General features: G+C 40.6%; 1 protein-coding gene across 1 annotated transcript in view; it reads left to right on the plus strand.

Moving 5' to 3' along the window:
• The window catches only part of LOC109929418 (NXPE family member 3-like), a 456,754-nt gene that overhangs the window by 41,418 nt on the left and 399,281 nt on the right, over positions 1-16,055 (plus strand). Inside the window, 1 exon segment of the mRNA XM_048603068.1 lies at positions 926-1,135. Within this exon segment, the coding sequence (XP_048459025.1) occupies positions 926-1,135 (210 nt within the window).

Raw genomic sequence — 16,055 nt, forward strand, 5'->3', positions numbered from 1 at the left:
CCATCGCCTCCCCTGCAATCTGCACTTAATAAGGTCATCAAGAAGCAATAGTCCCTTTAATAGGCAACATGTCGCTACCGAGCAAGAAATTTGCCTCAACGCTTGACAGATACTTGAAAGACAGAGCAAGCTGCTTCCGATGTTGAGATTGACCTCGCTGGACGTTTCGTCATTCTGCTACAGTTTTCACCACAGCCCATGTCATTTCAGCCCCCTTTAAGATTCCACCTAAAGAGTAATTTCAATCATGGATTTTACTGAACGTATGGAATCTGTTTCTACTCTTCTCAAATTAAATATTTATGTCATGAGAATGCTGAATGTAGCTTATTTTTGGAGTTTTGGATTAAAAACATAACTAACTGAAGCCATTCAAGAATTAGTTCATATTCTTTATATTCTATATCAAGGATAATAGATATAATATGTCTTGTCTTGCTTAATATTTATCGCTAGCACAGTGCAAGGTATTTGAACTGGAAATTAATTCAAAGGAACCAATAGTTAGATGTCAGAAGTCATTTCTTAGTTTCATGTAAAATTTGCTTTTTTCATCATAATTTCAGGTCATAGTTAATGGTCTAGTTGACAGCCATGTATATTGCATGTGATATCTAATGGAACATGATTATGATCTTTAAATGTAACCTATTAAGTGGTTCCATTATCATTATAACAGATTTAAAGGGGAGACCTCCTTATCATGATAGCTCAGTGACACACCAGCTGGTGCATTTACCCATTGACACAGACTTGTTCACAATATTATTTAGATTATTTTTCTTCATGTACTTGTTTACTTCCTGTGGCAACAGCTAATGGCCCTGCTGGGATTGTCATTGCTTTGGAAACATTGGAGAAGTGTGTTGATATTTGAAGATGTAGCATATCACAATTCCTGTACCTCGTTTCTCTTTATTTTCAGCTCCGGCTCTTGGAGAATGTGTCCGGGGACAGCCCATGGTGTCACCATCTGGCTTTTATTATCAGGACCAGTGGATGTCAACGACCTGCAATATTCACCGTTTTGACACTCCTGCAAAAATTAAAGAATGCCTCCGTAGAAAAATTGTCTGCTTGCTTGGAGATTCCACCATGCGACAGTGGTTTGAGTATTTGACTCAATTTGTCCCAGGTTAGGCTATGTGTCATGTCTCTTTACAATCGTACAGGCACTGTTCAAAATCTAGCATTATTAGGATCAAAACTGTGCTGGATTTCACATTCTCCCAGATTTCGGATTGGGTAATCAGTAAAAGCAGGCCAGTAATTATGAGTTAGGAGTGAGCTATAAGTAAGATGCTTTATTTCTCTTTTCTTCATCCTTTCTGGAGAAAGTCAAACCACTTAGTTGACAGCCATGTTTGGTAACCTGTGTAACCATTTGCAAGGTATTTAATGTAGTCTCTTCTTGTTATCCCAATTTTTTTGTTCTTTCTGAATGTTCCTATTGGAATTTGAGTAATGTAAGACCATGGCGGTTTTGCTTTTCTGAGGTCTGTACCTTCTGATTTCCTATCTCTGATCCAGGCTTGGTAGCAAAGTGGATAAATTCTATGGTCTATGCATGAATTATACCAATTCTTTTGATTCTTCTTGTCTGATGTTCTTGAGGTGTGATGTTTGGTCTGAGATCTTGCTGTAGTATTGGGATTTCTGCTTTCAACCTTCTACTCATAAGGAACTCTGCTGATTAATATCCTTTAGTTAAAGATGTTGACCTGTGATTCAATAAAACTAAATTCCAATCACTGCCTTTGATCATAACAACATTCACTGCTCTCTAATTCTCCATTGGCCTGTGAATGAAGAGGGGAACTAATGACATGTTTGGTTCCTAATTTTGCTGTGAACCTCTTAAACTCTTTATTCACAAACTGCAGACTGTTGTCTGATACAATCTCATCTGATAAAAATTGTCTTCAGTGTTTTGATCACGGTCTCCACTGTGGTAGAATTAAGTGTAAAAACGTTTATCCACCTGAAAAAGTACCCTGACCTAATCAGATATTCATTTCATAGAGTCATAGAGTCAAACAGCACGGAGACAGGCCCATGCTGACCAAAATGTCCATCCACAATATCCCCATTTCCCTGCACTTGGCCAATATCCTTCTAAAACTTTCCTATCTATGTGTTCATCCAAATGCCTTTTAAATGTTGTTAATGTACCTGCCTCAACCATTTCTGATGGCAGCTCATTCTATATGCATACCACCCACTGTGTAAAAATGTTGCCTCTCAGGTTCCCATGTATTCTTTCCCCTCTTACCTTAAACTGATGCCCTCTAGTCCTCGATTCTCCAACCCTGGGAAAAAGACTGAGTGCATTCACCCTATCCACACCTCTCATGATCTTATACACTTCTATAAAATCCCCCCTCAGTCTCCTACACACTAAAGGAAAAACTCCTAACTTCTCCCTACAACTCAGTCCCTTGAGTCCTGGCAACACCCTTGTAAATTTCTTCTGCGCTCTTCAGTTTAACAACATCCTTCCTGTAGCTAGGTGACCAAAACTGAACACCATACTCCAAGTCCGGCCTCACCAATGTCCTGAACAACTGCAACATAACTTCTCAACTTCTATTTTCAATGCCCTGACTGATGAAGCCAGTGTGCCAAAAGCCTTCTTCACTGCCCTGTCTACCTGTGACTCCAATTTCAGAGAATTGTACACCTGAACTCCAAAGTCCCTCTCTTCCACTACACTCCTTAAGACCCTACCATTCACCATGAAACTCCTACCTGAATTTGACTTTCCAAAATGCAACACCTCACACTTATTTGTATTCAACTCTATTTGCCATTTCTCGGGCCACTTCCCCGGCTGATCAAGATCCTGCTGCAATTTCTGATAACCTTCCTGCCTATCCAGGATATTGCCTATTTTAGTGTCATCCGCAAACCTTCTAATCATGCCTTGTGCATTCTCATCCATGTCATTGGTATAAATAACAAACAGCAATGGGCCCAGCACCAACCCCTGAGGCACACCACTAATCACAGGACTTCAGTCAGACAAGTATCCTTCCAGTATTACCCTCTGCTTCCTACCATTAAGCCAATTGTGTATCCAATTTGCCAGCTCTCCCTGGATTCCATGTGATCTAGCCTTCCAAACCAACCCACTCTGCGGAACCTTATCAAAGGCTTTACTAAAATCCACACAGACTATGTCTGCTGCCTTGCCCTCATCAACTTTCCTGGTCACTTTATCAAAGAAGTCTAACAAATTTGTTAGGCATGATCTCCCATGCACGAAGCCATCTGACTCCTCCTAATCAAACCCTGTCTTTCCAAATGTTTGCATATTTTATCCTTCAGAATCTTCTCAAGTAGCTTACCTACCACAGATGTTAAGCTTACTGGTCTATAATTCCCAGGTTTCTCATTGCAGCCCTTCTGGAATAAGGGCACAACATTCGCGACCCTCCAGTCTTCCAGGACCTCACCTGTAAACAATGATGATGCAAGTATATCAGCCAGGGCCCCCACAATTTCTTCTCTAGCCTCTTACATGCTCTTGGATATATCTGATCAGGACCAGGAGATTTATCCATCTTCATACATTTTAATTTGCCCAACACCACCTGTACTGTGATATGGACTGTCCCCAAGATATCACCAATAACTTCCCCAAGTTTCCAAGTCTTCATGTCTTTCTCCACGGTAAACACAGAAGAGAAATATTCATTGAGGACCTCGCCCATCTCCTGCGGTTCCACATATGTCCACTTTGGTCTTGAGCTGTCCTATTTTCTGTATTCTTTTTCCTTTGATATACTTAATCTCCTTGGATTCACCCTAATATTCTCAGACAAAGCTATCTCGTTCCCCCTTTTCACCCTCTTAATTTCCTTATTCAGTAAACACCTGTATCCCTTATATACCTCCAGGGATTCCCTTGATCCCAGCTGCCTCTACCTGAGCCATGCCTCCTCCTTTTTTATTGTCAAAGCCTCATTATCCCTTGTCATCCAGGGTTCCCTACTCCTGCCAACCTTGCCCTTCATCCTCACAGGAACATATAGATCTTGAACTATAGCTATCACACTTTTATAGGCCTCCCACTTGCCAGAGGTCCCTTTGCCTGCAAACAAACTGCTCCAATCAACCCCTGCAAGCTGCTGTCTAATTCCATCAAAATTTGCCTTGCCCCAATTTAGAACTTGAACCTGTGGACCAGTTTTGTTCTTCTTCATAACTATTTTAAAATTAATGGAACTATGGTCGCTGGTCCCAAAGTGCTCACCTCTGTCACCTGTCCTGCCCTATTTCCCAGGAGCAGGTTGAGTTTTGCCCCTTCCTGAGTAAGACCCTCTGTATACTACTTGAGGTAGCTTCCCTGAACACATTTAACAAATTCCAGATCACCCAAGGACGCCAGAAATGTCGATCCCTTTCCCAATTGGGTCACAAATTTTGTGAAGGATAAATAATAGACAGCCAAATTAGAATCTAATGCAACTTCCTTCTTATTAGTAACGCTTTAGCTCTCAGAAAGCACACAATCAACACATTATTCCATCTGTTTACCAAGAATCTAGATGCTACAAGATGAACTGACCAGGTTCACTCTGATGCGTTGTAGTCTTCTGAGTTCCAAGCTCTAATTCCAGCTCCTGACTTTGTCCTTGCCTCAATTCATTTGCTGAAGAAACCCTCAGTCATGATGATGTAACTTCTAGACTTGACTATTTCAACATGCTCCTAGCTGGTCTTTTGTACATTTGCTGCTTAAAGTTGAGGCTGCCAACTACCGACGTCCTTGCTCACTTCAAGCTTGTTAACCTATCACCCCCTGTAATCGCTGACCTACTTTGGTGTTTTTGCAATGCATTGATCTTTTAAAAAAGGTTTATCCTTGTTTTCAGATTCCCTTATGGCATTACTCCTCTCTCTTTCTGTAACTTTCTCTGGTTTCACAACCCTCTGTGATACATGACCTCATCAAATAGTGGCCTATTGGGGATCCCTGATTTTAATTGCTCCACTATTAGTGGCTGTGCCTTTAGCTGCCTGGGCACAAAGCTCTGGACTACCCTCTGTCCCTATATGTCACTTTCTGCCTTTAAGATGTACTTAAGACCTTCATCTTTACCAAGGTTTTGACCATATGTACTGATATTGCCTTATGGGCATGAATCTAGCTTTACAATCTTTCTCAGAATCGTTTACTACATTAAAGGTGCTACATAAATAGAAGTTGTTTTTTTAATACTTTAATGTAAACATCATGGTCTCAGATTGGATTTAATATCGTGGATTACTTGGAATGCAAGGGCAGCACCCTTGCCTGTGAGCAAGAAATTGTGGATTTAAGTTCCATTTCAGGAAAGTTGTGAATTCACAGCCAAACATATTGGACTGAATATTGCACTTTTTTGGCTACATATCTGTCTTGTTGATTTTCACAGAGGCCTAGCAAAACTACTGCAAGAGACTGACAACATCACTGACCATGATGTTAAGGTAACTGGCTGAAAGTTACCTTTTTTTTTGCCTCCTCCTTCTTTGAAATAGATGTGTTGCTCTGGCACTTATCCCTAATCTAAGGATTGTTGGAAGATTAGGGCCAATGTATCCACGATCTCTGTAGTTACTTCTTTTAATGCCTTAGGCACAAGTCAGCTCTTTGATGGAATACTCCCCATTTCCCTGGATGGGTGCAGCTCCAACAACACTCAAGAACTGTGAGCTTGTGGCACAACGGTAGCGTGTCTGACTCCAGAAAAGAAGGCTGCCTGTTCAAATCACATCATGCTCATGGTGTCTGAGGGTAGTAAAAAGCTTTTCATTTATATCGAAGCAGAGCTTGTTGTTTGGGGTGCTGCTTGATCATGTTTCTTCTATTCAGCAGGTTTCAAGTATGTGTGGTACTTTCACACCAGTTTTGGGGTGGCATGGTGGCTCAGTGGTTAGCACCGCTGCCTCACAGGTCCAGGGACCTGGGTTCAATTCCACCCTCGGGCGACTGTGTGGAGTTTGCACATTCTCCCCGTGTCCATGGGGGTTCGCTCCGGGTGCTCCAGTTTCCTCCCACAGTCCAAAGATGTGCAGGTTAAGTGAATTGGCCATGCTAAATTGCCCATAGTGTTTGGGGATGTGTAGATTGGGTGGGTGACAGGGGGTGGGTCTGGGTGGGATGCTCTGAGGTTCGGTGTGAACTTGTTGGGCCAAAGGGCCTGTTTCTACACTGTAGGGATTCTATGATAAGCTTGACACCATCCATGATAAAGCAGCCCACTTAAGTAGTATCATATCCACATGCATCTACTCCCTCCAACACCAACACCAACACTCAGTAGTAGCAATGTATACTATCTACAAGATTACTGTAGAAATTCTCCAAAAATCCTTAGAGGGCGCCTTCCAAAACCACAGGTACTTCCATCTATAAAATAAAACAGCAGTTACATGGAACACCACCACCTTCCAAGCCACTTATCATCCTGACTTGAAAATATATTGCCAGCTCCAATCTGTTATGGTGGGAGTAGAGGTTCCCTTCTAATAATTAAACCTGAAACACCCAGAGAAGCTCACCTTGCCCCTCATACTATGTTAACGGAGTTAATGTAGAGGAATCCCTGATACTCCCTTTATAAGTAACAAGTAACAATTTATTTATTTAACCCTTACAGTGAACAAATTAACAGAATTACCAACAAACCAAACAATTCCCCCTAACTACTAACTATTCCCAAACTGAACTAAATGCTATTGGGATAGTAGGAACTGCCGATGCTGAAGAATCTGAGATAACAAGGTGTAGAGCTGGATGAACACAGCAGGCCAAGCAGCATCAGAGGAGCAGGAAAGCTGACATTTCAGGTCTAGACCCTTCTTCAGAAGTGTCTAAGTGCTACTGGTATGCTATTCCAATAAACAGAAGTCCCACTTGTATAACAAGTAGTAAGAAAAAAAAAATTAAACTTAGTGTCTCAAAGTCTACGTGCCTTTCTTCTGCTGTTCTCAAGTCATAAACGCATTTTATCCGCTGATCTGGCTATCAGGAATGTTTTTTCTGTGAATTTGTCTGTGAGGACTCAGCTAGAATTGCTGTGGTACCTTTTACGGACAGATTGTGCTTTCTTAGAGAGAGCTTAGTGATTTCCTGTGAGAACTCGGTGCTTATTTCTCAGATGGTAGTTCGCTCTCCCACTGATTTTCAAAATCCTTCTCCTTATGTACCTTGGATGACATATCAATTTTCTTACAATAACATTGGTCTGAGATTGTCAAAGCCATCTGATTTAAATTCAATTGGCTTTCAATCGCTATGTGCTTGGTTTAAATTAATGGGTTGATTCCAGCTCATAGCCATATCACACAGCCAATTGATACATGTTTCCATTTTAGTGCATCTTCAGCTACATAAAGACACTTTCTTTTCTGTATAAATCTCTAAGTTTAGAAAAGCACTTCGCTTCTTAAAGGCTCCATGCACTTTTTACTTTACAAACAAATTCTAGTTTCCTGTCTTCCAATTCACAATTACTCTACACAACTTCATAACACTTTCCCCCTTAAGAAAAAAAAAGAACCATCATCATGAAAAGATGGCTTTTTAAAAATCATAACACCATTATCATGAGTTACATAGGTCACTAATCTAAAGTTACACCCTTCATACTAATTCTGCATACATGTATAACATTGAACCATACCCGTTCTATCTCATCTACACATGTTCTTTCAAATCTGTGATAACACACCTGCAAAACATTTTTCTGACCCGCAACACGTACATTCTATAAATTAAAAGCCTATAACATAAGACTCCAATGAAATAGTCTTGTATTCTTGTCCTTAAATCATAAGTTCTTGTATTCTTGTCCTTAAATCATAAGTTCATTTGAAGTAAGGGCAGAATTAGGCCATTCGGCCCATTGAGTCTACTCCACCATTTATCATGGCTGATACACTCCTCACTCTCATTTTCCTGCCTTCTCCATAACCTTTCAACTCATTACCAATTAAAAATCTGTCTGATTCCTCCTTAAATTTTCTCACTGTCCCAGCATTCACCGGACTTTGGAGTAGTGAATTCCACAGATTCACCATCTTTTGGGAGAAGTAGTTTATCCTCAATTCTGTTTTAAATTTCCTACCCCTTATCCTAAGCCTATGACCTCTTGTCCTAGAATGCCCCACAAGAGGAAGCATCCTGTCCACATCTATTTTATCTGTATCTTTTATCATCTTGAATACCTCCATTTGATCTCCCCTGATTCTTGTAAATTCCACACAGTATAGGCCTAAACTGTTCAATCTCTCTTCATATGACAAACCACTCATCTCTGGGATCAATCTAGTAAACCTCCTCTGAACTGCCTCCAATGTCGCCACATTCTCCCTCAAATAAGGTGACCAAAACTGTGCACAATACTCAAGGTATGGCCTCACCGATGCCTTGTACAGTTGCAACAATACTTCCTTACCTTTATATCCTATTCCTTTAACTATAAAAGCCAACATTCCATTCGCTTTCTTTATTATGTGCTGTAAACATGTGCTAGTCTTCTGTGACTCATGAATAAGGACACCCAGATCCCTCTGCACCAGTGTACCCTGAATTCTCTCCTGATTTAGATAGTAGGTCGCCATCCCATTTTTCTGACCAAACTGCATGGCTTCACACTTATCCACGTTAAACTCCCTCTGCCACATTTTGGCCCAGTCTCCTAACCTATCTATGTCCATTTGTAAGGTTGTTATTTCCTGATTGCTCTTTACCATCCCATCTATTTTTGTGTTGCCTGCAAATTGGCTATAGAACCTTCTATTCCTGTATCCACATCGTTAATGTAGATTGTAAATAACTGGGCTCCAAGGACCGAACCCAGTGGCACCGCACTTGTTACTTCTTGCCATGCAGAAAATGACCCATTCATCCCGACTCTCTGTCTTCTGTCCATCAGCCAGTTACCTGTCCAAGGTAATAAATTACCCCTAATCCCTTATGATCCAATCTTGTAAATTAACCTTTTGTGCAGCGCCTTATCAAATGCCTTCTGGAAGTCTAGATACATTACATCTACAGGATCCCTATTATCCACTTTGCTATTTAGATCTTCGAAGAACTCTAGCAAATTAGTCAAACATGATATGCCCCTCATAAAACCATGCTGACTCTGCTGGATAGCGGTTTGATTTTCCAAATGTCCTGATATTGCTTCCTTGATAATTGATTCTAACATTTTGCCAACAACAGATGTTAAGCTAATTGGTCTGTAATTTCCTACATATTGCCTCCCTCCCTTTTTGAATTGGGGTGTTGCATTAGCATTTTTCCCATATACTGGAACCCTTCCTGTATCCAGGGAATTTTGGAATATTGTAACCAATGGATCCACTATCTCTGCCCCACTTCATTTAATACCCTACAATGTAATCCATCAGGCCTGGAGGACTTGTCTGTCCTCAATCCTAATAGATTTGCTGAGTACCTTTTACCTATCAATGTTGATTGTTCGAAGTTCTACCCTTTCCATTGCCTCTGACTTGCCCGTCCCAATAGAAATGGTACTATTGTCCTCCACTGTGAAAACTGAGGCAAAGAATTGATTTAGCATCTGCCATTTTAGTGCTCCCCACTATTAGCCCTCCAGTTTCATCTTCTAAGGGACCAACATTCACCTTAGTGACTCTGTTCCCTTTAATATACCTATAGGAGCTTTTGTTATCTTTTTAAATATTTTGTGCTATTTTTCTTTTGTAGTTTATCTTAGCTCTTTTTATTAATTTTTTAGTATCCCTTTGATAATGTTTGAAAGTTTCCCAGTCTTCCAGCCTGCCACTGGCCATTACAATATGATAGGCTTTATTTTTTGACTTTATGTTATCCTTGACCTCCTTGTTTAGCAATGGATGAATTTTTTACCCCCCTTATCATCTTTCTTCATCACTGGGACATACTTTAGTTGTGAGGAAGTAAGTAGCTCCTTAACCAACTGCCACTGTTCATCTGCTGTCTTACCTTTTAGCCTTCCTGCCCAATCTACTTGGGCCAAATCTGACCTTATGCCTATGTTATTCCCTTTGTTTAATTCCAGAACACTACTGTGGGACTCCACTTTCTCACCCCCAAACCGAATTTTGAATTCTATCACACTATGATGTCATCAATTCATCTCTCTTCATTACAAATCCAGAATAACTGCTCCCTGGTTGGTTCCACAATATAATGCCCCAAGAAACAATCTCTAATATATTCAATGAACTATGCCTCCAGACTACCCTTGCCAATTTGATTCTTCCAATCTATGTGCATGTTAAAATCATCCATGATTATTGCTGTACCTTTCTTGCAAGCCACTAATATTTCCTGGTTTATAACTGTGCCCCACTGTGGAACTACTGTTTGGAGACCTATAGATTACTCCTACCAAATACTTCTTACCTTTGTTATTTCTTATTTCTATCCAGACTGATTCCACATCTTGATTTCCCATGCTTATGTCCTTACTCATTACAGCACTGATCCCTTCCTTTATCAGCAAAGCTATACCACATCCTTTTCCTTTCAGTTTATCTTTCTGAAATGCTGAATACCCTTGGATGTTCAATCCCCAGCCCTGGTCTCCTTGTAACCATGTCTCAGTATTCACTACCAAATCATACCCTTTTGTTTCTATTTGCGCAATTAACTCATTAATTTTGTTTTGAATGCTTCATGCAGTTAGATACAAAGGTTTTAAATTTGTTCTACTGGTAAATTTCCCTACTCTTTTATAAATCTTTAGTGCATAAAGACAATCACTTGTTGTGTCCCTCACCTTTAGTGTCTGGTAACCATCTGCCACATTGCTAACCTCTACTCTTACCTCCTCCTTTAACTTAGGGTTTCTAATTTCCTCTACAACTGAACCCTTCCCCTCCCATTTAGTTTAAAGCCCTATCTACAGCCCTAGTTATGCGATTCACTAGGACTCTGGTCCCTCATGATTCAGATGAAGACTGTCCCATCAGAACAGGTCCCATCCTCCCCAGTACTGGTGCCAATATCCCAATGAATTCATACCCATTTTTCCCACACCAATCGTTAAGCCATGCATTTACCTGCTTAATCTTATTGACGCTGTGCCAATTAACTCATAGTTCAGGTAGTAATCCAAGGATTATTACCTTTTTGGTTCTGCTTTCTAAGTTAGGTCCTAGCTGTTCATACTCCCTTAGCAGAACTTCCCTGCCCTAGTTTTATCTATGTCACTGGTACCTATATGGACCATGACAACTGGATCTTTACCCTCCCACTCCAAGTTTCTCTGCAGCACAGATGAGATATCCTGAGCACGAGCACCAGGTAGACAACACAACTTTTGGGACCCTAGATCCTGGTCACAGAGATTAGTGTCTATGCGCCTAACTATACTATCCCCAATTTCAACCAGGTTTCTCTTCTCTCCCCCCAACTTGGATGGCTCCCTGCAGCACGGTGCTGTGGTCAGTTGGCTCATCCTCCCTGCAGTCCCCATTCCCGTCCACAACAGGTGAGAGGGTTGTGGTCTGTATACACAACTGTCTCCAAAACATTGTTTGCAACATAAACATTAAAATGTTGTAAGACCAATACCAAACTCAATAACTCTTTTTCAATGGTGAGTATTTTCTCTGCTGCATATTGAGTTTCTTTGAAAAATAACTAATTGGCCTTTGAATTCTGCCATCATTCTCCTGGAACAACACAGCTCCAACCCCTACATTCTCCTGGAACAACACAGCTCCAACCCCTACATTGCTGGCATTAATCACGGCTTTAAAGGGTTTCGAGAAATTTGGTGTGGCTAAAACTGGTGCGGTGGTTAATATGGTTTTTAAATTCTCAAATGTCTTCTGGCATTGTTCTGCTCATCAAAATTTCATGTTATTTTTTAGCAAATCCGTCAATGGTGCCACCACGCTACTAACGTTTGGTACAAACTTCCTGTAGAATCTGCTTAGTGCCAAAAATCGAAGAACCTCTTTCTTCAAGAAAGGTCTTGGAGATTCCTCGATGGCCTTTGTCTTCACATTCCTCAGGGTCATCCTTCCATGTCTGATGTTTTGTTCCAAGAATATCACTTCTGCCTTCGCAAATACAGCTTTTGCTAAATTTGTAACCAGATTTTCCTCCTGTAGTCTCTCAAAGAGCTCTGCCAAGTGCATCATGCAATCTTTCCATGAATGACTAAAGATCACCAAGTCATCCACATAAATGGTACAATTAATCAATCCTGCCACAGCTTTGTTCATAAATCTTTGAAATGTGGCTGGTGTGATCTTCATTCCAAAGGGCATTACTTTAAATTGATATAGCTCATTTGGGGTTACAAACGTAGAATCTTCTTTTGTTCTCTCCAACAAAGATACATGCCAGTAAACCATGAAGTAAGTCTAACTTTGTGATGTAAGTGGCTTGTCCGACTTCTTCCACACAGTCCTCCAGCCTTGGAATTGGGTATGAGTCTGATTTAGTTATGGCATTGACCTTCCAATAATCCATGCAGAATTGTTGGGTACCACCAGGTTTGGTAGCCAACACGATCGGTGGACTCCACTTGCGTTGACTAAACTCAATGATATCTTCTTGGAGCATTGCTTCCACTTCCTTCTGTACCCATGCAACTTTGGAAGGATTAAGCCTGTAGGGGTGTTTTTTTTATTGGAACAGCATTCCCTACTTCAACCTCATGTCCTATAATATTAGTCCTCCCCATTCTATTCCTACATATCCTCATATTGCTGCAACAAGCCTTTCAATTCAGTTCTCTGTTCCTGAGACAGATAGCTCACTATCCTATCCCATTCTCTAAGGACTTCCTCATTATTTAACTTATTTTGAGGCACATCAAAGTCCAAATCATCTGGATTTGATTCCTCACTCCGAGGGGCAGTCACAATACCTGTTTCTCCAGTTCCCTTTCCCTGTCATAATAAGGTTTCGGCATATTCACTTAACATATTCAACAAGATTTTTTCCATCTGGCATCTTTACCAGATAATTCACCTGACTCAATGTCTTCTCAATCTGATAAGGACTACTAAACCTTACTTTGAAGAGATCTCCTACCACTGGTAACAGAACCAATACTTTATCTCCATGGACAAATGTATGAATTTTAGATTTCTTATCTGCTTCTTGCTTCATTAGATGCTGTGCCACGTTCAGATGTTGTCAAGCTAATTCACCTACTCTGTTTAGTCTTTCTGTCACCTCAGATACATAATATAACTGTGAAATCTCTCACTTCAGACTTATCAACTTTTCCTTAATTAATTTTAAAGGACCTCTTACTTTGTGTCTGAATATCAATTCAAATGGAGTAAACTGAGTTGATTCATTTGGGGCATCTCTAATGGCAAATAAAATAATTAGGATACCTTTATCCAATTGTTTGGATAATCCTGGCAATAAGCCCTCAGCGTTGTCTTTAGGGTCTGATGCCACCTTTCCAATGCTCTCTGGGATTCAAGATGGCACATCTTGGAAATATATCAGCATTCCTTCAAAGTCGCAGGATCAAAATACCGGAGCTTCCTTCCTCAAAGCACTGATGGTGTACCCAATAAAAAACTGAAAGAACTGCGGATGCTGGAAATCAGAAACAAAAATAGAAATTGCTGAAGAAGCTGGTGTACTGAAACCACTGGGCTACAGTGGTTCGAGAAGACAGCTCACAGTCACTACCACCTTCTTCAGGGAAAGGAGGGATCCGCAGGAAATGCTGACTTAGTAATACCCACATCCCAGGAACGAATAAAAATACACGCAAACATCCTGATCTGAAAGATTCAGTGCTCCCACCAGGTGATGCTTTTTCACACTGAAGCATTAGGACAATGGCAAATCATTTTTGTGTTGAGACAATTGAATACTTGAATGTTATGAAATTCCATCCACCTATTCTGATAATGATTTTGGTTCTTTATTAAACATCCAATTTGTTAGTGGCAATACACTTGACAGTAATATCTCACAATATCTGAGATGGCCTCCTCACTGCTTCTCAGTCAATTTTTCCAGGTGCCATTCCTTGGCTCCAGCCACTCTTCCAATAACAGGCCCCAAGTTATTTCTCTTTTGCCTAAGTATTTTGACCAGCAATAAATCTTGCTCTGTCTCACTGTATGTATTACCTCCCTTCCCAGTTCGAGCTTTGCATTACTGTTATTCATATGTGTTGCTGCAGCTGTTCAGCTACTATCTCCTTTCCCGGTGCAACACTGTCCTCTCCCTGACTGTCTGACACTCTTGTTCATCTGCAGTGACTTATTATTCAGACTGTCGACACTCCACTAACACTATTTGCATGATCTTTTGATCTCTCCAATCGTAAGTTCTGTGCCTGTGTGCTTCTATTCACTTTACCTCAGTGGCTCAGTGGTTAGCACTGCTGCCTCACAGCACAAGGGACCTGGATTCAATTCCACCTTCAGGCAACTTTCTGTGTGGAGTTTGCACGTTCTCCTCATGTCTGCATGGGTTTCCTCCAGGTGCTCCTGTTTCCTCCCACAATCCAAAGATGTGCAAGCTGGGTGGATTGGCCATGATAAATTGCCTGTAGTGTTGAGGGATGTGTAGATTAGGTGGTTTACAGGGTGATGGGTCTTGGGGGGATGCTCTCAGGGTCAGTGTAGACTTGTTGGGCCGAAGAGCCTGTTTCCACACTGTAGGGATTCTATGATTCTTACCTGACAAAGGAGCAGTGCTACAAAAGCTTGGGATTTCAAATAAACCTGTTGGATAATAACCTGGTATCATGTGACTTCTAACTTTTTCCAGCCCAGTCAAACATCAGCACCTCCACATCATTGAAAACAAGAGCAGGCCACTCAGCCCTTTAAGCCTGCTCCACCATTTATTATGATCATGGCTGATCATCTAACCTGTTCCTGCTTTCCCCCTCCATTTCCTTTGATTCATTTAGCATCAAGTGCTATATCCAAATCCTTTTTGAAATTATATGATGTTTTAGATGTAACTGCTTTCTGTGGCAGTGAATTCTCTAGGTGGAGAAATTTCTCCTCATTTCAGTCCGAAATGGATTGCCCTATGTCCTTAGGCTGCATCCACCCTATCTAGTTCTCCTAGAATACTTAGGTTTCTTTGAGATCGCGACTCATTCTTCTCAACTCCAGTGAATATAATCCAAACTGATTCAATCTCTCTTCATACATTAATCTGGCACCTCAGGAATCATTCTGGGAAACCTTCACAACACTTTCTTCGAAGCAAGCTCATCCTTCCTCAGATAATGATACCAAAACTGCAGAAAAGGATAGCCTCTTAATGAAAAATCAAAGTTAAAATATGAAAGGAAACCATAGAGAGAAAAAAATATAGAGAGCGAGAAAAAAGGGAGAGTAAGGCTGATATACAAACACAGCTACAGAGCAAAGCAGTTATGTTGTGGAGGAGAAACAGAGTGATATTTGTAGTGACAAAATTTTTTTCTGCCCAGACGTTGGCTAGTATTAGTAGAAAATTCTGCTGTGAGATCAATAACTAATTAATTTATTCAGTTCGCTCTGAATAAATTGTTTTGAATATCGCACAATGAACATTGATGGTCACCAGGATGTACTTTCTCTGTGTTCCCACAGAATGATTTTCAATCTGTTTTCACTCAGTCAGATTGAAGTATTCCTGACAGGGAGGACTGTGAAATCTGATATAGTTCATTCTCACCAGTGTCACCAGTTAATTTTGAGGTCAGACAGATCGGCATTGGCAGAACATCGGGAACAGGCAAGCAGTCTGGCTGTCTCTTCATTGGAGAATGGTCCATAAGCTTCAAATGAAGAAAGGTGAAGACAAAGAAATTGTTCACAGAACAGGTGAATGTAAATTAATGAGATATAGGATTGGTTCGCCTGTCTGTGTTTACTGCAAGGTGCCTCTGTATGATTTATGTTCTATTCAACAATCACAAAAATCTGTAGCTTTGCTTTGAGTTTTGCTGATGGAAATGATGATTCCTCCCAGTTTCATATCCATTAGCTTGAGAAATATTGTGGTTCAGCATCTTGAATCTTTTGTTTTCTATTTTAGATCTCAAGATATTGGA

Source organism: Rhincodon typus, chromosome 11, assembly GCF_021869965.1.
Source record: "Rhincodon typus isolate 14 chromosome 11, sRhiTyp1.1, whole genome shotgun sequence".
In the NCBI taxonomy this organism is placed as follows: Eukaryota; Metazoa; Chordata; class Chondrichthyes; order Orectolobiformes; family Rhincodontidae; genus Rhincodon; species Rhincodon typus.